We start from the raw sequence: 22,399 nt of genomic DNA on the forward strand, positions 1-22,399 counted from the left end.
GAATATAAGGAGGAGGAGACAGGAACTGAGAGCTTTTGCCTCTGGGTATTCATGGAGACAGGATTGCCATTTTAGCTGGGTAGAGGTAGGATTACTATCTGGTCTTCAGCTTGAAGCTTGAACCCCAGTATCAGTCTCTGGGTCTGTTATTTGTCGTGCTACATCAGACAGCTGTATTTCAGTTTTCAATGTCAGTAGCTTTCAGCTGTAGTTGGTGGACTGGAAAAAGAAACCAGGGTATTCTTCCTCTAACCTTAACCTGCCTGGCAGCTGGTTTATCTTCTTTGGCACATGCTTCTTACAGGACAAGCCACCATTCCAGTTTCTGCGTGATGCTTAGCCCCAGTGTCACTTCTTACCTCTGTCCTTCGGTCTCAAGTTGATGGTGACCTCTTTTACTGGTATCTGAGTTTTATCCTATTTGGAACTCAGTTCTTCTGTCACCAACTAGTTTTTCCCATTTGTAGATTGCCCTTGCTTTCAAATATTGAAGAATTTTCACTTTCTGTGCCAGCGTCATCTGTACTCTGTAGCCATCATTTCTTCTGGGAAACTTCTCCAAACAAGCACAAACCTGCTTATTAAATACTTGTCACAGCTGGAGTATTTTAGTTATATGTGTGTGATAATTTGATCAGTGTTATCTCCAGCAGTATCTTCCATTATCCTAAATGCCTTGATTGGCTTTGTTCTGCATATTCAGTAAATGGGAAAACTAAATGTGGCTGTCAAGGGCATGAACCTCCAAGTAACTTTAGCAGCTTTTCTTCCAGACCTTTAGAGTTTCAGCATGATTTTTAGTCATACTTTGATCTCCTTTTTCCTTCCCTGAATATTTCCCATCTCTGCTAAGCAAAGAAAAATCTTTAGAATGAGGAACTCAACAAAATGAGACTTACTGCTCAATATTGCTTCTTGTGAAGAGCTGTTTTTAAAGTGTAAGAATGTTAGTTTACAAATGTAGAACCCCGTGAATGTCTTGAGTGTATGTAGTTCAGCATTGCTGAAATAACTGACTTTTTATGAGTTAAATAAACTGACTTCACTTTCCTTTTAGCTTTGGAGTCTTTCAGAAGCCTTGTTGGGTAATAATGAATACAAATCTACATTTCCAGATCTGTCTACATGCTATTGACAGTGCCTACAAAGGATTTAAAGGGACTCTGAAAACTGTAATTTTAAGTGAGAACATTTGAGCTGAGACAGACAGACTACTGAATACATTAGACCAGATGCCTAAGACTTGGCATTTTGGTGTGTTTACTTAAGGCCAGCATGCCTTGCAGGTTGAATTTTGGTGTGCCTATTTAACCATTTGCCATTTGCAGTCTTAATCTTATCAAAAGGAAGAGAAAAATGAAAGCAAATAGAGCCTTTTTTGAAAATGTCAGTCTTTTATGAAAACTTTGGTTTAGTTCAGCTTCATAACATTTGAGAATACAGTAGGGACTTGTGAAATTTTAACCATATGTAACATTTTATAATTGGCTTCTTAAGTGAGTCAAATGCCTTTCAGCTCTAATAGTAAATCCTGCCTAATATTTCCACTCTTAAAAGTTCATCTTAGTTAAAAATAAGGAACAAAGCTCTCTGTCCCAGCTTTCTACACTCTGTTATGATTGTGACATTCTGGGAAGGAGTAAGAATCTGTGTTAAAACACTGTTTACTTCAAATCAAATTAGGCTAAGACACTAAGAATGAGGAGGAATAAACAATAGGGGGTACAATTCATTTTCTGATCCTTGTCAAGAGTGTGCATCATATATTGCTGTTAGCAGCCAGAATATGTCAGAGCTTCAGTGCAAGCGTACTGTGAGCTTCCAGTGAAGCACAGTAGCATTCTTTGGGGAAAACTAGTAAACAATGTGTTAAAGAGGTGACAAGTGAAAAAAACTTCAAGAATAAAAGCTTTAAATAGCATCTGAAAAGTATAGCTATTATTTCCAAGACAGTACAGACTATGGAGGCTTTTAGAATAAAAGTGCTTTAATCAGAATCTGTCTTTAAGGCAGACTAAGAGTGGGATTCAAGTCTTAGCCAGGCCTCCTTTTGGCAGCATGGCCAAGTCAAAGTCTAAATCCATCTCATCTACAAGCACTTTATTATTCTGTAAATAAGACTGATGTGCTCCTGAGAGTTTCATGAGAGGCAGGTATTTCTTCGTCTGTAAATGTCTGGCACAGCTCCTAGAGTCAAGGATGTGACCAGGCAAGGGAAAGACTTGAAATAGTAGAGGAGAATGGACATCTAAACTAGGTTGCTGATTATGGAGATAAAAAATGGAATCAGGATGGCTCTGGATATTTCTGGGAGTGGGAGAGTTTTAGAGAGGTAGCCAGAAGGAACAGTTTTGAAGAGGTAGACAGAAGAGGAAAAAGCAGGTTTGAACAATTTAGGTTTGAAATGATAGTGACTAACGAAGAGCAGTCCAGAGATGGAGTTTTCTGTTGATTTGCTGTTTATTTTGTTTTTGTATTTTCAGTGCTATTATTTCAGCTCTCGGGAAACTTTTAAATTGAACATTTTATTTGGACTTCATGCCCGCTTTTTAAGTCTCTTCCTTCAAATAGAGTAGGAGAAATAGTGATTTTGTAATATAGTGGTGAAAATTAAAGTTCATTTTGTATTTTAGCAGTGCTAGGGATCAGAACCCCAGGCCCTACACATGCTAAGCAAGTGTTCCAGCAGCGATCTATATCCCCAGCTCGATTTTTTTTGTTTTTCAAGACAGGGTTTCTCTGTGTAGCTTTGGATCCTGTCCTGGAACTTGCTCTGTAGACTGGGCTGGCCTTGAATTCACAGAGATCCACCTGTCTCTGCCTCCTGAGCGCTGGAACTAAAGGCGGTGTGCGCCACCACCACCCGGTGCTCTGTTGTTGTTTTTTAAGGGCTGTGTTGAAGGGGCTTGGAAAATGGCTTAGTGAGTAAAGTGCTTGCCATGTATTCATGAAAAAAAAAAACTATGTAAAAGCCAAGGATGCTGGTAGGAATCTATAACCTTAGCAGCAAGAGCTTCGGGATGACGTTGACAGGCAGATCCCTAGAGCTCACTGGCCATCCTTTTTCTAGACAAATTGCTGAGATCCAGTCCAGTGAGACATCCTGTCTCAGAACATAAGGTGAAGAATAACGGGAGACACCCAACATTGACCTCTGGCCTCCACATAAACAAACATGTACACATGAACACATGCAAAAAAGAGCTGTTGAGAGAAAACTAGAGAGGTAGTAGTCACAAAGCATTAGCATTACTTTTAAGTTCTATTTGTTAATATATTTTACTTCACTCTGAACTAAGAAGAACTGAACTCAGGAACTAACATGCTTTTCAAAGCACAGTAGCACCTCATAAAATCTTCACAAGATAGCTTGTTTTCTGAGTCACATAGATGCTGGATGCAGACCTGGGTCATAGATGGTTGAGGAATGTGGTAAAGGTACTGCCAGTGTTTATGCAGTTAAGTGGTTTCCACATTACTACCCACGAGTACTCACTCAAAGAGAAAATAATGCCACATTAGCAAGCATCAGAGGCACTCTGCAAACCCAGTCTGAGTGACGAGACCCACAGCTGTCATCTGTGTTACTATTGACATAACAAATCCAGGTGGTTCTGGATCAAATGGGAATGACTGTGGCCTGGAAACGTGGATTTGGGTTACTCTGCATGACGTATTCCATCATGGAAGCAGTTCACAAAACTTTTACAGTGACAGGACACAAAAGTAAATTATAAATTAGTGGGCGTACTATTTACATTGGTACGAAACACCAGGCAAGTGGATCACAACAAGTTGGGGAAAATTTCTCATGTAGATTTCAGATGTTACAGTATACTTGGCATTAGGATTGATTAAGGCTCTCCTAAACTTACTGAGAAACACACCCTTAGAAGTTTAAAATTGATAAAATTGATATAATAGGAGAATGTTAGGTCAGATATGGAAATTAAGAGGATTGGCTAAAAGGGGCTTGTAACATCTGTAGATGTTGGTTATGAACCTGAAACATTCCATCTCTCCATAATTATATTCTAATTAGTCAAGGTCAAGCAAGCAATCTATAGGACATGTAATAGCAATAGCAGCTTCTGCAGAGAGCATCGTGTCTCATTGTTCTGTCTTCTCCACAAATGGAATCCCGTGTGCCCAGGGTGAGATCCACTCTCTTCCACTTTAGTTTTATGGTGGTGCACACTTTATGTCACCCCCTCCAGAGAAGAGTGGTCACTTGTGCCCCAGGCCTTTGCCCCAGGCCTTCAGATTCTTCCTGTAACAATGGGGGGGGGGTAAGAGAAACACTTTTTTGGCCATGAGAGAAGGTGGTGATTTTTCTTTTTTTTAAGATAAGAGACCCAGGGTTGGAGAGATGACTCAGTGGTTAAAAGCACTTGCTATTCTTGCAGAGAATCTGGGTTCAGTTCCCAGCACCTGGTGGCTATATTATGGGTTAGAACTATCCATAACTCCAGTTGCAGATATCCAGTTATGTGTCAGAACCCTCTTCTGATCTCCAAGGGCAACAGGGATATGCATGATACACACAGGCAAAATATTCATGAAATAAAATCTAAAAAAGATTTTGAATTAAAAAAACTTGTTAAAGACAAGGACACGTGGTGACTTTAACATAAGCAGGTTTACTATAGTAAGGAGCATGGCTTATTTGAGAGAATGGCCTTGCTAGGGAATATTGAAGTAGCTAACGAAAAAGGGAATCATGTCTAAGCTTTATTGTCAGGTGATTCCGGAAAAAAATATGTAAGAGAAGAGCAAATGTGCTGAAACACTGGTTAGGAAATAAAGCTCAAGATAAACAGGGAAAAAATTGTGACTTCTGTTACTCCTGAAATTATTTCAAGATGTTATTTTTAAGAAAAAATCATATTTTCAAAAATCTTTCCCTAAGTCTCCCCACAGACTTTGTCATATCTGAATCACTTTGCAGAAGTATACTGTCAGTATGTAAAGGTGAAGGTTGACTTGGTGACTCAGATTAAGAGCTGTTTCTCTGACAGGAATTTCAGAGGACACGAGTATTCCACACTATTGTTTCCATAACAACCCCAGCCTTTGCCTACTTTTCTTAGCATTTTATTTCACTAGAATGGTTGTATAAAATTTAAATTTGTTTCATGTCAAAGCATTAATGAAGGCTTTAATCAAATTTAAAGAAGAAACCCTAAGTGTATTGATTACTCAGATGGAATTATTTTTAACAGCCCTTTGAGCCTAAGACCAAAGCCATTTATTTTTACTCCTGAGATCTCTTAGGTCATTTGTGTGTATAGAGTGACGTTTCTGTTCCCAGTGCACTTCTGTTGTTTCTTTGTGACATAGTCCTACTCTACCATTCAGTTTCTTTAGAAGCTAAGTTACCTGATGACCAAGCTGCCATTGTATTTCGAGAGACCTTTCTTTTCATCTAAAAGAAAGTCTCTCTGAGGAAAGACTGTAGGCATCCGGTTTGTGTCTGACATTTATGCCAGGTTTCATTTAATCATGACGGCAGCCCCATGTCCTATGATAGTGGCCTCTTCGCTGTGACTTGGATATGGTTTGTTTCTCCTAAAGGTTAATGTGTTAGAAGCTTGACCCCAGTTTAGCAATACAGAAAGAAGATAGAACCTTTAAGGAAGTGAACCCTTAGGGGAAGTCCTTGGGTCACAGAGTTATTCTCAATAAAATTAAAGTAGCTTTCATAGGACCCATGGAACCTCTAAAGAACAAGTTACAAGGGAGCCCAGCTGAATCGTTCTGGCTTCCTGCTTTGCTGTCTTCTCTTTTCTCTTATACATGCTCCCATTGTAGTAAGTGAGGCCACTTACTATGCAATCCTCACAAGAGCTGACTGGTACCATACCAGTGAACCTCCAGAACAGCTAAGTAAACCTCCTTTCTTCACAAATATTCTGCATCGAGATGCTTTTTGTAATAAGAAATATGAATTAAGATATTCTCTTTATAAATAAATTCCACAATCCAGATGTGGCGCTGCATGCATTTTAGTCCCAGCATTGGAGGCAGAAGCAGGTATGTGTCTGTGAGTTTGAGGCCATCTTGGTCCATATAGTGGGCTCCAGGACAGCCAGAGCTATATGGTGAGACCGTGTCTCAAAAGTAGAAAAACCCAGAGCATCGTGTCTCATTGTTCTGTCTTCTCCACAAATGGAATCCCGTGTGCCCAGGTTGAGACCCACTCTCTTCCACTTTAGTTTTATGGTGGTGCACACTTTATGTCACCCCCTCCAGAGAAGAGCGGGGTACAAAACTATCCCAGGTAACTTTTAGTTGTCCTTCAGAATTTTTTTCAGTATGCCATAACTATTGGGGCTTGGGAGAGTAAGCTAATTTTGGTGGGTTTTCACTGTTCATTGACCATTAACTGCTAAAAAGGCAAACATCATTCCCAAAAGGAAAATTTTACCTCTATAGTTCACATGAGAGAATTTAATTTAGAATTCATTCTTATCCTATACATATCTACCCATTTAAACGCCATGGCATATGAGGGTGTGGGGCCAGGGAGGAGATTATTGTCATCATTGAGACAAGGACATAAAAATTTACTTCTTCAATTTTACTTTGGAAAATTTTATGAATAGATTAAATTGTAATGTTAGATCTTTGAAACTATAGGCAATTTAATTCTACATATCGGGGACTTAGCCAGGTATCATTATTAAATATTTCTTTTCACGCTCTGAATTATAATTGAGAGGTCAAGATTTCTAAAACTAGGGCTGACAAGATGGCTGTGTGACTAAAACCTGACAACCCGAGTTTGATCCCAGGACCTACATGGTGCAGAGAACCAACCCCCCTTGAGTTTTCCTCTGATTTCCACATGTATCTCCTCCACATACATACAATGAATAAACGCAATAACAGTATGCTTTTAAGATTTCTAAAACTAGACAACTTTTATGTTGCATAAATTTAACTATTTGCAAGGTAAACATTTATATACTTGGCAGACAAACATGTTAGAAATGTAACTGTTAAACTGAATACCAGTTGTCAGTTCAATTTGCTCATGATTACAGAGCACAGATTGTAACAGGCTGGGAACTAACTGCTTTCTACCCGAATAGAAAGCAACGTGCCTGCTGAAAGATCTGTATGGGTAGATTTTGTTTCGTTTTATTTTATAATCCACTGCCTTTAAAAGTTGCAACCATAATTCATGAACCTACTGTCTCCATTAGTACAAATCATAAAGAGAAACATATTCTTGTCCACATTCATTTTCTATGCTCCCCCCGCCCCCATACAGGTAGGTATAAGATAAGCAAGAAATTTGGTTCAGGCTGGGCGTTGGTGGCGCACGCCTTTAATCCCAGCACTTGGGCGGATCTCTGTGAGTTCAAGGCCAGCCTGGTCTACAAGAGCTAGTAACAGGACTGCATCTAAAGCCACAGAGAAACCCTATCTCAGGGGGGAAAAAAAGAAAAAAGAAATGTGGTTCAGTTAGAAATGACTGAGTTAGATGTATTGGTACAATTACTTAATTTTTTTATAAAGTTTTATTTATTTATAATGTAAACAGTGTTCTGCCTACATGTATCCCTGCACACCAGCAGAGGGCACCAGATTTCATTACGGATGGTTGTGAGCCACCATGTGGTTGCTAGGAATTGAACTCAGGACCTCTGGAAGAGCAGCCAGTGCTCTTAACCTCTGAGCCATCTCTCCAGCCCCAATTACTTAATTTTTAATGAGTTATAAGTCTGAAGAATTAATTAAAAGCAACATTTAGATTCTATCTTCAAAAAAAAATCCAAAATAATGAATCGCCAGGGATCATTCTGGTGTTGATCTAGTCTCCTTCTAAGCAAATATAGGTGGGAGTTCTTGTCCAGCTTGGACAAGTTGGTATCCCTAAACCATCTTTCAAGGCATGTCAGTAGAACGGTGTTATATGACATGTGTGGCTGTGCCTACTAACCATATGCAGGATTGGAGGATGGCAAAGATGATTACCCAAGCAAGGAGGACTGGAAAATATTACTATCTACAGTGGGCATATAATGGGCATTTAATATTGTTGACTTTATTCCTTCTTTTTCAAAAAAAAAAAAAAAAGCCACTAATATCTCAGAGGCCTACTGGGTAGAGTTTGTATATTCCATATATTTATTGAAAGACAGTACATGATAGGACCCTTTATTAAACAGAATTATAGAATTCTCTGATAGGTCCATGCAGTGCTGCAGCTTTGCTGTAGTAAAGCCAACTCTGTTATAATCAGGGTTGCAGTCTCAGTTAAGTCAACTGACAGCTAAACAATTTTAATTTCCCACTCTCCAATAGTGCCAAAACTGTAACCCTAAATGATAGCCTCATCTATTCCACCAATTTCTCATGCTTTAGGACATAGCCAAATGCCATACCAGACCTTCCCCTGATCACTCACTCAGAGGCAGTCACTTCTTGTCCTGAATTCCCATCCCATTCTTGGAGTGCAGCTTAGTCAGTCTCTTAAATAATGAACCACTCTTTAGTTACTGGCTTTAATGCTGCCAACTCTCTGACAAAGATAGGGAGGGTCCTGTGATCTTAGCTATCTAAGACCCTGGAGTTTACATGTCTTCTATCATAGAATTGATCTTGAAGGCTTTGACCTGGAATTTTCCAGGCAAATTCCATGAATGTAGCATACTAGTCAAAAGTGTTAGGAATACTGATACAGAACGAGATGACTGCCACGGATGGTGGTACCAGGCGGTAGGTCCCTCAGCAGGCAAGGGACAGCAGGTGGACAAACACACCATCAGGCAGAACTTACATGGAAAGGAAGTTTTGCTGGGAAGGGCTTGGGGGAAGAGAGAGAGAGAGAGGGGAGAGAGAACAGACAGGGATCTGTCTGCCACCTCAGGGAGATGGTGGGACAACAGAGGGCAGGTGGGTGGAATTTGCCTCTTAAAGAGCCAGGGTACAAAGTACACCAGCCATCCTCACAGAGGAATGGCGCACTATGCCAGGGTCCCAAGGGATGGAGCCAAGTTTACCTGAATTAAAACAAAGATGCAGAGGTGTAATGGCCTCATGTATTCCTGCCCACCCCCCATCTCTCCTGATGCTTGCTTGGGACAGTGAGGAGACTAGGTTTTCATGGTTTTCTAAGAGAAAAGCAAAAGACACATCTCCACAGTCCAAAGGGATTTTGAGCAAGATGTTCTAGCAATGTTAATGGCCTTGCTGCCTTGTTTGTAGTTTATCTCTTCTCCCTTCTTTATCTGGGTCTATCCTGGAACTCACCAATTAGGTTAGGCTCGTCAGCCAGCAAAACCCAGTAATCCTCATGTCTCTACCTCCCCAGGATGGGAATTACAAGACACACCACTTCTTTTTCCCTCCCTCCCTTCCTCCCTTCCTTCCTTTCTTCCTTGTTGTGGGGATTGAACTCAGGTCCTCATCTTTACAAAGTAAGCAGTATGACTTGACTTCTCCCAGCCCCCATATATATTTACATTAAATATATATTATAGTATAATATATAACTAAACATGTATGTTAACCACATATAGATATCTTATAGGCATACACACAAAAAATAAAAATAAGCCCTTAGAAGTTTAAAATTTATTCTAATTATTTGCATAGCAATAAAATAAAAACTTAGAATGTATCTTTGTGAACATTTTGCTTTTGGTGCAGTGTTCTTTTTCTAGCTATATATGATTTAATCTAGTATAAATTAAAGAAGTAAATTAAAAACCTAGGTTTCCTCTGAAATAGTGCTCTGTAAGTTAGGTACCTTAAGACACTGTTGACATATTTGGGGGATTATCCATCCATTGCTACCTGCAATGACATGTCTTCTCCTCCCTTCCCAAGACACATGCCTCCCCCTTCCCTTTGTTATGTGTACCTTTCCCATAGAGTGTTAAAGTGGTGTGGTGAGATCTTGTTTGTACTCTAACAAGTAAAGCTTGCCTGCAGATCAGAGGGTGGAGCTAGCCATTAGCTAACCATAGAGGTCTGGAGGTCTATGCAGACAGACAGGAAGTGAGGTGACTGGGTGGAGAGAGGAATAAAGGCCGGAGGAGACAGGAACTCAGTCTCTTTTCAGTCTGAGGATTTCGTAGAAGTAAGAGCTCTAGTGGCTGGCTGCTCTGCTTCACTGATCTTCAGGCAACCTTTATTTGTTAGAGTATAATGTAGTAGACAGTTTGTTTTTCAGGCAGGAAGGAAACATTAATTCTGTCATCTGTGGGCTTCATGTTATTTATAGATTTTTTTGTAGTTCTTCACAATCAAGTTTAGCAAGTTCTCTTGTATTTCTAGCTGGCTGAGAGCTCTTACTATGAATGGACTAAATGGGTTTTCTTTTGTTTTTGTTAAAATATTTTTGGCTTTTTCCATTATTTTGTTACTGTAGTAAACTGATTCCTGAGTGGTTGCTAACCTCCAGTTACTGTGTAGAGTGAACTCCATTTCCGGTGGTTGTACTTTGCTGAATTACTGAAATGGATTTTACATCTATATTTGGATGTTACAGACACTGGCATATAGTTTTGTTTTTCTTGATTTGTCCTTATCTGTGTTTGGGATCTGTGTAACATTAACATTTGATTTGGTAATCATGTTTTTATTTCTTCATGAAGAACTACCAACAGCTAAGTATGTGCACTGTAGTCAGGAGTCCATGGCCTGCCGCCTCTACATGGTTTGAACCCAGCTTGTGTTACAAGAGACCCTGTCTCAAAAAACAAACAAATCTCAACAGTTTCTAATAAGGTCTCTCTCACCAACTACCAGTCACCAGTTAGGAAAAGAGAATTTCTAACTAAGCAGGATTTATATATTAAAGCTCTAAAAACAGAGATAGATATCCTTGGATATTAGCAGGAATTTTAGAAACATATCCTTAAAAAGCAGGATGGAAAGATGTTGGCTAAAGAACAATGCAGCTATACTGATTTCTAATTGAGCACTGAGTGAATTATTGGCATCTAGAGGGATGTGGTATGTTCTGTCCTTTTCCTCTTTTTAAATCAGCAAGTTGGATGAGAACAAATTGATGGTGCTCTCACTAATTCACAGGTGATGTTAATCTGCTATATACATCTCTGATAAGTTTAATGACAAGTGTCAGATTTAGTTAAGAAAATGCTCTAAATGAGATAAATGGCATCTCATTCATCAGGTAAATTTAGTAAAATATATTTGTAAACTCCCTTTATATCCCTGCAGAATTCAGCAATACAGTCATCTCTCTGCAGCAAATTAGTTCTTGCCTAGAACTCCTCACCCCTCCTTAATATAAAATGGCATTTAACCTATACATATCCTCTATATACTTTAACTTCTTTAGGTTACTTACAATAATCATCATAGTGTGTTATTTAAGGAATAAGGATAAGGTAGAAAGTCTGTACACCATCAGTACAGGTGTAGTGTTTTTCTTAATCTCTTTCCTTTTTTTTTTTTTCCTCTTTCCAGGGTTTCTCTAAGTAACCCTGGCTGTCTTGGAGCTCACTGTGTAGACTAGACTGGCCTCAAACTCAATGATCTGCTTCCTGAGTGCTGTGTGCACTATCACACCCAGCTTTAAATGTCTTTAAAGATTTTATTTTATAATGTACATGGGTGTTTTGCCTGCACCTAGGTCTGTATAGCACATGTGTGCATTGTCTACGGAAGCCAGAAGGGGACCTCATGGCTCCTGGAACTGGAGTCACAGACAGGTGTGAGCCACCAGGGGGGTGCTGGGAGTCAAGCCTGGGTCCTCTGGAAGAGCACCGGTGCTCTTAACTGCTGAGCCATCTCTCCAGCCCCTTAATATGTTTGCTGTGTTGTTGCTTGAAAATAGAAGTCCAGTTCTGCACTATAAAAAGTAGAGTTCCAAAGCCCATCTAATGACATAGATTATTCCCACTGAATTTAAGAAAAGCAATATTCAGAATTATATTTACAGTAGATGATTGTATTCACCATGTCCAATTTTGAAACAATTCCTGATTTTGTATTAAAGTATAAGCACATGCAAATTCTAACAGTAGTTCTAGATCATATGATAAGGAGTGGTTTTCTTTAGATTTTGTTTCTTTACTTCCAAATGTTTTATTGTAGGTGTGCTTACCTTAAATATACATATTGAATACATTTTGTTATTTATTGTTTGGCAATGTCGTGAGTGTATATATTTTGGTATTTGATGTATATACTTTTTTATTGTTTGGCAATGTCATGAGTGTATATATTTTGGTATTTGATGTATATACTTTGATCCTATCCAACGCGAATCCTCTCCCCACTTCCCCAGGACCAGCGCTCCATTCTCCTCCCCCTCTCACCTTCATGTCGTCTTCTCTTTCTGATGGACATGTATTCTTTGAGAGTCTCACACATGTATGCTGGTGTTTTGATGATATTCCCTCCCTGCTCCACCTCCAGCTTTCCCAAACCCTCCCCAATAAATATATCCTGCTGCCTACTTCGTGTCCTCTTAATTTTTAATAATTCCCTGAATCCAGTGAGTGCCTGTCATCAGTGCATAGGTGTGGGGTCATGAGCTGGAGCTTGGGCAAACTACCAGTGGCGGCCACACAGGAAGAGACATAGCTGCCAGTGCCCCTCACCCAGACTGTCCTACGACACCTTCCTCTGCTGAGCTCACTGTCGTCCTCTGTTCCTCCACATGGGGCTGCGTGTATGCACTGAGTGTGAGGCCATGTGCTGCAGCATGGGCAACCTGAGTTTTTATGACTACATTCAAGTGTTCATAATCTGGAAGTATGTTCATTTAAATTGCTACAGCAATTGCTTCATCTCTCATTTATCTGTAATTATAGTCACCATGCTTCAAAAGTCATGGCTGACTGGGATGCTGTCAGGTGTATTACTGTTATCTCAATGTTTTTTCTTTTCTTTTCACCCTTTATTAAGGTTGAATTAATAAAAGGGAATTTACAAAGTGTTGGACTTACACTTCGTCTTGTTCAGTCAACTGATGGTTATGCTGGGCATGTCATAATTGAAACTGTGGCCCCAAACTCACCTGCTGCCATTGCAGACCTTCAGCGAGGAGATCGGCTCATTGCTATTGGAGGTAATTACACACTGAGAAGTATAACTTTCGTGTACAGAGAAACTACAACCTATACCTCAAACAGGCATCTGTTAGTTTTATGACAGAAAAACATCATTATAAACAGAATTGTAAAAGATACCCTAATGTGCTTGTAAAACATTTGCCAAGTTAGTCCTAATCTCTAAATCTTTAACATATTTCATCCTTAAACCACGTTACTAGAACCTCTCTTTTTTTCCCTTCCCACCTTCTCTGTGCTTATTATTGAATGTAAAATTAAGAGTAAGTAATTCCTTCTTGTACATCCATCACCACTATGACCTTAAATATGCTGATATTAGCACCACTGGCATCTTGTTGTAGGACTAGAAAGTTAATAGGAGAGAGACTAATATTCTTTTCCTAAGAGGAAGGGTGCACCCAACACTGTTCTGAGGCTCCATACTATATAAGAGGCCAGTGGTTTGTTAATATGCTGTTACTCAGAATCCAACCCAAATCTGTTGTAAATATGTAACCTTCATACTACATACCTTCCTGCTAGCTAGATTGTTATAAATAATAAAAACAAAAACCAGGCAAGTTATTTGCTAGAATGTATATACCTAACAGCAGGGCTCAACTGTGCACAGCAGCACAGAAATAATCCAGGCCTTTTCAGACTTTGTAGTACCTGGCCCACCTGTTTTAGGCTTTGAACGAACAAAACTGTATATAATGTTCTTTTAAGAATATATTGTGTTCTTTCATGGCTAAGACAATAAAGTAGAGTAGGTCCCAATAAAAAGTAGTTATCCTTGGTTACACTAGAGAAACACTGCATTTGTTTGAAACCCATCTTGACATTGAGATAATGGAAACGATTTAGTTATGCACCTGGGGGCCAATGAAGTTAGCATTGTCATGTGGAAACCCCTCTGCTCATGTTATGCACAGTGCCTTTCACACCACAGTCACCATGCAGAGTATTCAGAAGTCATTCTTATTCAGAAAACCTGGGTGGAGTCCAAGAATCTGCATCTCTCTCTCTCTCTCTCTCTCTCTCTCTCTCTCTCTCTCTCTCTCTCTCTCTGTCCCTCTGTCTCTCTCTCTCTCTCTCTCCCCTCTGTCCTCTGTCTCCTCTCTTTTTGTTTGGTTTGTGTGTGTTGTGGGGTTTTGTTTTGTTTTGTTTTTTCATGTTTGTTTGGTTTTCAAGATAGGGTCTCCACCTGGCAATAATCTGCATTTCTAACAAGCTCCCTAGTTCATTTTAGTGCTCCTGGTTCATGTACACTTAAGAGGACATAAAGTAGACTTTGTCCATTACATAGCTCTGATTATAAAGTTTGCCTCCTTTAGCCAAAACCAGGGTTCAGTAGAAATGCTTTTGCATTAATATTCTGTTTTGGTCTTACCTACAGGTTATTTTTAATTATTTCTTTAACTTTTAAATGGTTCTTTTAAGTTCTATTTTCAATTACACAAGTAGAAAATACCTATTACCCAAAGTAAATAAGTCTAAGCCATACAAATATTAACAGAGAGAAAAGCAAAAATTACCTTTTCAAGATATCCAACAATAAAAATAAAAGTACAAATTTTATTGATTAAAAAGTCAGATATTATACACATTTGTTGCTAAAGTTTCAAACATAATGGAAAAGCTATTTTTTTATTTATTGTGTGTGCATGTTTTATCTGCACGTGTAGCTGTGCATCTCTTGTATGCAGTGTCTTCAGAGGCCAGTAGAGGGTGGTGTCACCTTTCCTGGCACAGGAGGCACAGAGGATTATGAGCCACAATGTGGACCTTAGGAGTCAAACTCCATCCTCTGAAAAAGCAGCACTCCCAACTGCTGAAGCTGTCTCTCCAGCGCCACAGAATTCAAGCCCTACAATATATTTTTAGTAACTCTTCTTTCTTTACATATGCAATAAACTTTGCCCTATGTTATTAGGTATTTCTTAAATTGTAATTCATTTGGATTTGCAATAGTTTTAGTAATAGGATATTAGTAGTCGTAGAAATAAAATTGTTTTGTTTAGGTTCAAAACTAGAGTTAATTTTGCTGCATTCTAAATTTCTGAGCATGTTTGAAATATCCTTGTGGGGGGGATCCAGATTCCAGATTTAGATGAGCAAACCTGGTGTAATGAATGAGGGCAAGTTTCCTATGCACAGTTAGAGAGGTGGGACTGCGATGAAGCCTTTGATTACTTACTATTGCTAATTAGATGATGCTTCATTTGTGCATGTGTCGAGTTGCTGTGCTTCCGGGTCATAGTATTCTTGGATTGAAGTAGTAAAATTTTTAAGCTGAGTCAGGAAAAGCACCATGAGGAAGCCCAGAATTCCACTGGGAAACCTGGCAGCATAGGCATCACAGCAGAAAAGGTCTGGTGAGACATTGCAGTTAAAGGCTGTTTATGACTGTGGTCTAGGCCAGTGATAGGAGGAGGAAGAGCAGAGTACCACATCTCGAGGACCAGAGCTCTGAGTTGGGAATGGCAGCTGAGTGAGTGGGTGAAGACGGCAGTAGCCAGCTGATTTGTAGTCAGGACAAGACAATGTGCATTGCAATCACCTTGTTTAACTTTAAAACAACTTTCCACTTACTCTTCCATTCTCAGAAAGGCTGATCACCCTGCATCTAGCTAATCAACAGGATCTGAGATAGGGCCTGTGTATAGTATAGTATTTTGTTACATTGGTTTCTAAATCTGAATCATTTGCTTACAAGCCCTGGAGTTACTTGAGAATTTCCTTCAGTGAAGCGACTGCTTTCCATCATTCCAAGTGTGGTTTATCCTGTAGAAACCCTGTTTGAATAGGTCTCTGCTCGCTGTGAGCACTCAACTGAGACACACTGTTGTTTAAGACCAGAGGGGAGGGAAGCCGTGAGGAGTCAGCAGCTGCTTGGGGTTTTGTATCATCCGGGTAACAGAGTATTCATTCCAGGACACCATGCTGATTAATGCAGATATAAGTAAAATATTTTTTCAGGTTTCCTTATGGCTCTTCCATTTATTAAATAACCATGAGGTAATGACAGTGCAGGCAAGTTTTAATGTAATAATTTACATGTTTTCTCTTTTGAATCTTAAACCAGGTGTGAAAATCACATCGACCCTGCAGGTGTTAAAGCTCATCAAGCAGGCTGGGGACCGAGTCCTGGTGTACTACCAAAGACCCGTCGGTCAGGGTAACCAAGGGGCAGTGCTGCAAGACAGTCTGGGCCAGCTGGAAGAAAACTTCCTATCAAGCACCTGCCAGCCATGTTATGAGGAGGAAGCTGCAGGGTTGCCAGTGGATACTGAGAATAGAGACCTGGACTCTGAATTTGAAGACCTGGCAAGTGACGCCAGAGTGCAGACAGAGCTGAAAGAGGAGGCACAGCCGTCAAGTCACAGCCCCAGACGCACGCCATCAACACTCTCCATTAAACCCCTTGGCGCTATATCCCCAGTTTTAAATCGAAAACTAGTTTCAGGAATCCATCCACCACCACAGAAACTTGCATCTAAAGAAGGAAATAAACCATCAGCTCTAAAAGCTTCAGAGTCCACGGAAGCAGCACCCGTGTCCAAACCCCAAGGACCCCCTTTCAAACCACCCGTGCCACCACGACCACAGGTGAAAATTCCTCTGCCTTCCACTGACGCCCCCACTCAGGCAGACCCAGAAGCTGCTGAAAAGCCAGAGAAGGTGCTGCCCCCTCCTCCTCCGGCAGAGAAACCCACCGAAAAGCAGGGGAGGAGTGTGGATCACCCGGAAGACATGGCAGCAGGGAAGTTGTCCTCAGCAAAGCCAGAACTGGGGAAGGACCTTCCTGCAGAAAGTTGTGGGCCTACTAAGGACACTTCAGACGACCATCAGATGTGGGAATCGTCAGAGGTTCCTTATCGTAATAAGGTAGGAAAGTGGTCAAGGACCAGAGCATCCTGCTTGTTTGACATAGAAGCCTGCCACAGGTACCTGAACATTGCGCTCTGGTGCAAGGATCCTTTCAAGTTAGGAGGCCTCATCTGTTTGGGTCATGTTAGTTTAAAACTTGAAGAGGTGGCTTTAGGATGCCTAGCTACATCAAACATGGAATACCTTTCAAAGTTTAGACTGGAAGCCCCTGCTCCTAAGGCTATGGTCACTAGAACTGCACTACGCAATCTGAGTATGCAAAAGGGCTTCAATGACAAATTTTGTTATGGTGACATTACTGTTCATTTCAAATATTTGAAGGAAGGAGAACCAGATCACCACATAGTTCCTAATGTAGAGAAAGAAAAAGAACTCCATTTGGGTGAGGAAGTTGCTGCACTCCCTAAAGAGGAGCATTTTGTGGGACAGATGAGTTTGTCAGAAAATAAACATAGTTTCCAAGATACGCAGTTCCAAAACCCAACTTGGTGTGATTACTGTAAGAAAAAAGTCTGGACAAAAGCTGCTTCCCAGTGTATGTTCTGTGCTTATGTTTGTCATAAAAAGTGTCAAGAAAAGTGTCTAGCTGAGACGCCTCTTTGTGGAGCAACTGAGAGGCGAATAGACCGTACACTGAAAGCCCTCAGGCTGGAAGGACAGGAACCTCTCATGGGCCTTCCTCCTCGTGCTGAGATGGAAGCTAACAAGTCAGTTCATAAAACAACAGGTTTGACAAGGCACATCATTAATACTAGCTCTCGTTTACTAAATCTGCGTCAAGTCTCTAAAACTCGCCTTTCTGAACCAGGAACAGATCTTGTGGAACCATCACCAAAGCACACACCCAACACATCGGACAATGAAGGCAGTGATACAGAGGTGTGTGGTCCCAACAGTCCTTCCAAACGAGGACACAGTGCGGGAATAAAGCTAGTGAGAAAGGAAGGGGGGCTGGATGACAGTGTTTTCATTGCAGTTAAAGAAATTGGCCGTGATCTGTATAGAGGCTTGCCAACAGAAGAAAGGATCCAAAAGCTAGAGTTCATGCTGGATAAACTGCAGAATGAAATTGATCAGGAGTTAGAACACAATAATTCCCTTGTAAGAGAAGAAAAGGAAACAACTGATACAAGGAAAAAATCCCTTCTTTCTGCTGCGTTGGTTAAATCGGGTGAAAGACTACAAGCTCTGACACTTCTGATGATCCACTACAGAGCAGGCATTGAAGATATTGAAACCTTAGAAAGCCTGTCTTTGGACCAGCACTCAAAAAAAATAAACAAGTACACAGACGATACAGAAGAAGACCTTGATAGTGAAATAAGCCAACTGATAGACTCTCAGCCATTTAGCAGTATCTCGGATGACTTGTTTGGCCCATCTGAGTCTGTGTAACAAACTATTTAAACTTTCGGTGGTTGGGGACAAAATGCATCTGGAATGCCACTGGAACAGCCATGTTTCAGTTCTCTCAAAGGTGCACTTTGGCCTGCTTCTGCAGTTAGTTGCTTGTAAAGAATGAAAGATGGTTTTCCAGCAGAAACATGACGAGCTCACCAAATTGGCTGTTTGGGTTGTGCTTATAGTTAATGGTTTGGGGGTTTATACTGGGAATTGGGTTTTATTAATTTATTTTTAACCTTTTCTAATTATGTAAGCTAACTTTGTGTTTATGAATGTGCGATGTCTCACTGTCATTTTTTTTTTCCTTTCCTCCTGGTTTTTGAATTAATGTTAAGTCAGATGCTGTCCAGAGTCCTGAAATGTTTTCATTCTCATTTTCATCACGGTTCTAGCAGCAAATTTGTTGCATGCCTAAATTGACAACAGTGATCACTGAGGGAGCAGGTTTGAGTCTTCTTTCTTCTGTGCTGTGAGGTCTGTCAGCTGCACTTGCTTGAGGTTTTCGTTATTTAGGGTTTGGGGGATTTTTTGTTTTGTTTTCTTTTGTTGTTGTTGCCAAATATAAATGAAAGCAGACCCTACAGCTTTAAAAATGTTATGCTGATTTAGTTGGGTTTTTTTTGTTTTTTGTTTTTTTTTTTTTTACATATATTGCTTGCTTCTTACGCTTCTGTGATATTTTTAAGGCTTTTATGCAGTTGAATGAAGTATAGTAAAATTACAGTAATTAGCTAGAGGAAGTTGTATTGAATAGAGGATAAATGCAAAATCTAGTTGGTTAAGAATTTTGTAGATTGGATAACAGGATTTTATTACTGAAGAACAGTAATCAGAATTTTGAAATATCTTTCAAATGTTGATGCTTTCCTTTTAAATGGAAGTTATGAACACTCGTGATGAGTTTTTCATCTTTGGTTCTCCTATAGGAAATAAAGCATGTGCAAGGATATTTAAAGTTTCACAGGACTTGTTCTGACAATGGCTGCATTGATAACTGGCTTTGTTTGAAAACAAAAATTAACTTAGGAATATGGTGTGGAGGGCAATTATACAAAATGTTTACTACATCATTTGGTGTCTTGTGGCCTTAAAGGAATGTCAGGCATTCTGAATACCTTAGTAGTTTAGACCATCTTCATTTATTGTAAAGAAAAATAAAAATAGACAGTGTACATAGGCCTTGGGACTAGTTCTTCAAAATGAAGGCCTGCTGTGGCACTGGGTTCATCTAAAGGATGCTGGCAACACACAACTGAGAGAAATATGTGAGCTTGACCCCTATCGATGTATCTTTAAAAGCCTGAGCCTGTTATACCTGTAGAATAGAATTCCCTTTTACAGTAACTACTATGCTAACACATAAACCAACTGAATTTAAAACTATGGAACAGCTCTTTGGCTGCAGGAAAATTCATAGTATAATAGTAAAAGACTGGCCCATATGTAGCCCCAACTCCACCAGGAGTTTAAGATCAAATGCTTTTAGTGAGCTCTGCAGCCATGAGCACGTTACAAAGGGTCACACAGCTTCGCCATCTCTGAAGGTACCTTCTCTACCTCACGGGGCTGTTGTGAGACAAACAGGAGCATCACTGAAAAAGCACTTTGAACAGACAGTAAAAATAAAAGTTATTACTTACATAAGCAAAGCATTGTTGAGTGTAGACAGTTATTACAGTTTTAAACTCAACAGCTAACTCTCATCCCTATTATTAAATGAAATATTAGGACACTAGAACACAAACCTGTCTTTGCCAGATTTATAGAAAAGACTGTATCTGTGTAATCTCCACCCCACCCCCTGCTTTTTTTAATTGTTTATTTAAGCATGCTCACAATTCAAAAGAACAGCACAACAGAAAACTTTCCACAACAAACCCCAGAAGCTAAAATGTTGTCCCGCATCTTATGCTTGAAACAGTCTGCCTGATATAGAGCCATGTTTCATCTTGTAAACAGTAACTTGCCATTACTACTGAAGGTGATGTGTCTGTAAGTGGCTGGTGTGCTTATGGATCAAACCATGGAAGTTTCAGTGGTGCCCAAGCATGCTCCTGCACTGATCCATTTGAAAGAGCTGTAGAAATAATGCAAAGCTTTAGTTCTGAGAATCTACTCGTGCTTTAAAGTATTTATCTCTGTAGAACCACAATCATGGAAAGCTCAACAGTGCTGCTAATGGTGTTTGTAAAATAGACCTTTAAATGTAGTGCAATATTTTTCTATTGGGAGAGACAGTAGAGGCTTCTCAGTTGTACGTTAGAGCAGGGAAGGAGGGGAAACTCCAAATATCCTAGAGCATAGTAAGGGATAAGGCTTCAGTTTAAAGGTTGTATTATATTACATTACTCATGTAATCTTGCTGCCATGCTATGTTATCAATAGCTAAACTAATAATAAAGACTACCAAGGAAAATAAGAATATCTTCATTTGATGGCATCTGCAAACATGGTGATTGGTTCATCTCTGTGGCATTAGCCTGGTGTAATTTGGCCATGCAGACAAGCTAACAATCCACTTTTACTAAACAAATTTGCAAAAGCATTCAAATTTTTACTGTTGCTTCCTTACCTTTTGAAATAGAAATATGGATTTTTTTCTAATGCTATATGATAAGTAGATTTTATTCATAGTGAGACCTGTCTCAGGAAAGAAAAATTAGACTATTTAAAGTGTATTCTCTTCATTGGTATTTAGCTAAATGGCTGGGATAGACAAAATGAGCAACATTTTACTATTGTTTTACAATCATAATATGCTATGTTTCTTTTTTATTTCTTGTGTTGGTTTTTTTGAGATAGAGTCTCTCTCCATAGGTCTGGCTGTCCTGGTCACTGTAGAGATCAGGCTGGCCTCGAACTCAACAGATATTGCCTGCCTCTCTGCCTCTGGAGTGTTGGGATTAAAGGTGTGTTCCATCATGTCCAGCTGTACTGGATTTCTTAGTATCAAACTTCATTCAGTAATACTATAACTTGTGTAGATACTGTCCTATTCCAAGAAAAAGAGCAGCCTAAGGCTTTGAGAGTAAAGTCTATCTTTAAAAAAAAAAAATTAAAGGCATTTGTAACATATTTGGTTCTAATAGTAAGACAATAGAATATAAAATTTTAAGTCCTCTAAAGCAAGTTTGAAATCATTTCAATTTTTAAAAGATGTATTGTCTTAATTTCTAAATTGAGGTAATGGCTTTCCTTATCCCCTCCCCCCAAAAGCAAATAATGGTGGAAAGGGGATTGGTTCCTTCATCTTGTTTGGTCCCTTGATGTTCCTTAAGGTATGAATAAAACAGCAGGCCCCCCTAGTCCTGGGAACTATCCTACTCAAAATGATCCTAATTTCTACATCTTGCAGGGCCTGTTCTGTCAAGTGGCTAGGTGTTCAGGGTAATTATCTGTTCACAGCAATTAGAACAATATTTGAGGTGAAGTCCAGAGAAACTCACTGTTTTCTCCACACTGATAGATTATAACAAGTCATATGTTTCATTTAAAACAAACAGTGGAAAGCCAGAGGACGGTTCACCCTAGTCTGGAGTGACTTTTGCCTGATGCCTGCAAGCACAGAGAATGCTTTTTAATTAAATATCTACAGCCAAAACAATGTCTGTGTATTTTATTCCAACAATGTTGGTGCAGTGGTTTATAAAAGAATACAGGCAGGCACAGCACAGTGTTCAACAAGATTTATTAAGTAATCTAACTAAAAAGTACAACCAGGACAGATACACTTAGCAGTCAAAAGAAAGTTGAGTATCCATTGCTACCTCACTAAAATTTTTGTGTCTGAATTACCAAGTACAAACAAAAACCACCTCTACTTTCTAAAAGCGATCAGAGAGCTGTAAGTTCTTTTTCTGGTACATGCACGGTATTAAACACCCTATTTTCATTCTTGTGTACCCAGAATATTAGTCATATAAATGTCTTTACTTTCCCCTTGGGAACAAGTTATCTTTTGCTCTCCAAACAATTCTAAACAGTTTTATCTTTTCCCTGGAGTTGAGTGACTGGCATGCCTTTGCTGATTGTTCTTGTGAACGCTCAAAAGTAAAACTGAC

At 39.6% G+C, this 22,399-nt stretch overlaps 1 protein-coding gene across 1 annotated transcript in view; it reads left to right on the forward strand.

Annotated features, from left to right (window-relative positions):
• Positions 1-20,757, forward strand: part of Pdzd8 (PDZ domain containing 8) — a 62,575-nt gene extending 41,818 nt beyond the window's left edge. Inside the window, exons 4-5 of the mRNA XM_027406865.2 lie at positions 12,895-13,057; positions 16,129-20,757. Of these exons, the coding sequence (XP_027262666.1) occupies positions 12,895-13,057; positions 16,129-18,329 (2,364 nt within the window). The 3' untranslated portion in view covers positions 18,330-20,757. The remainder of the gene's footprint in view (positions 1-12,894; positions 13,058-16,128) is intronic.
• Positions 20,758-22,399: the final 1,642 nt, after the last annotated feature.

This window comes from Cricetulus griseus, chromosome 3 (assembly GCF_003668045.3).
Source record: "Cricetulus griseus strain 17A/GY chromosome 3, alternate assembly CriGri-PICRH-1.0, whole genome shotgun sequence".
Lineage (NCBI taxonomy): Eukaryota > Metazoa > Chordata > Mammalia > Rodentia > Cricetidae > Cricetulus > Cricetulus griseus.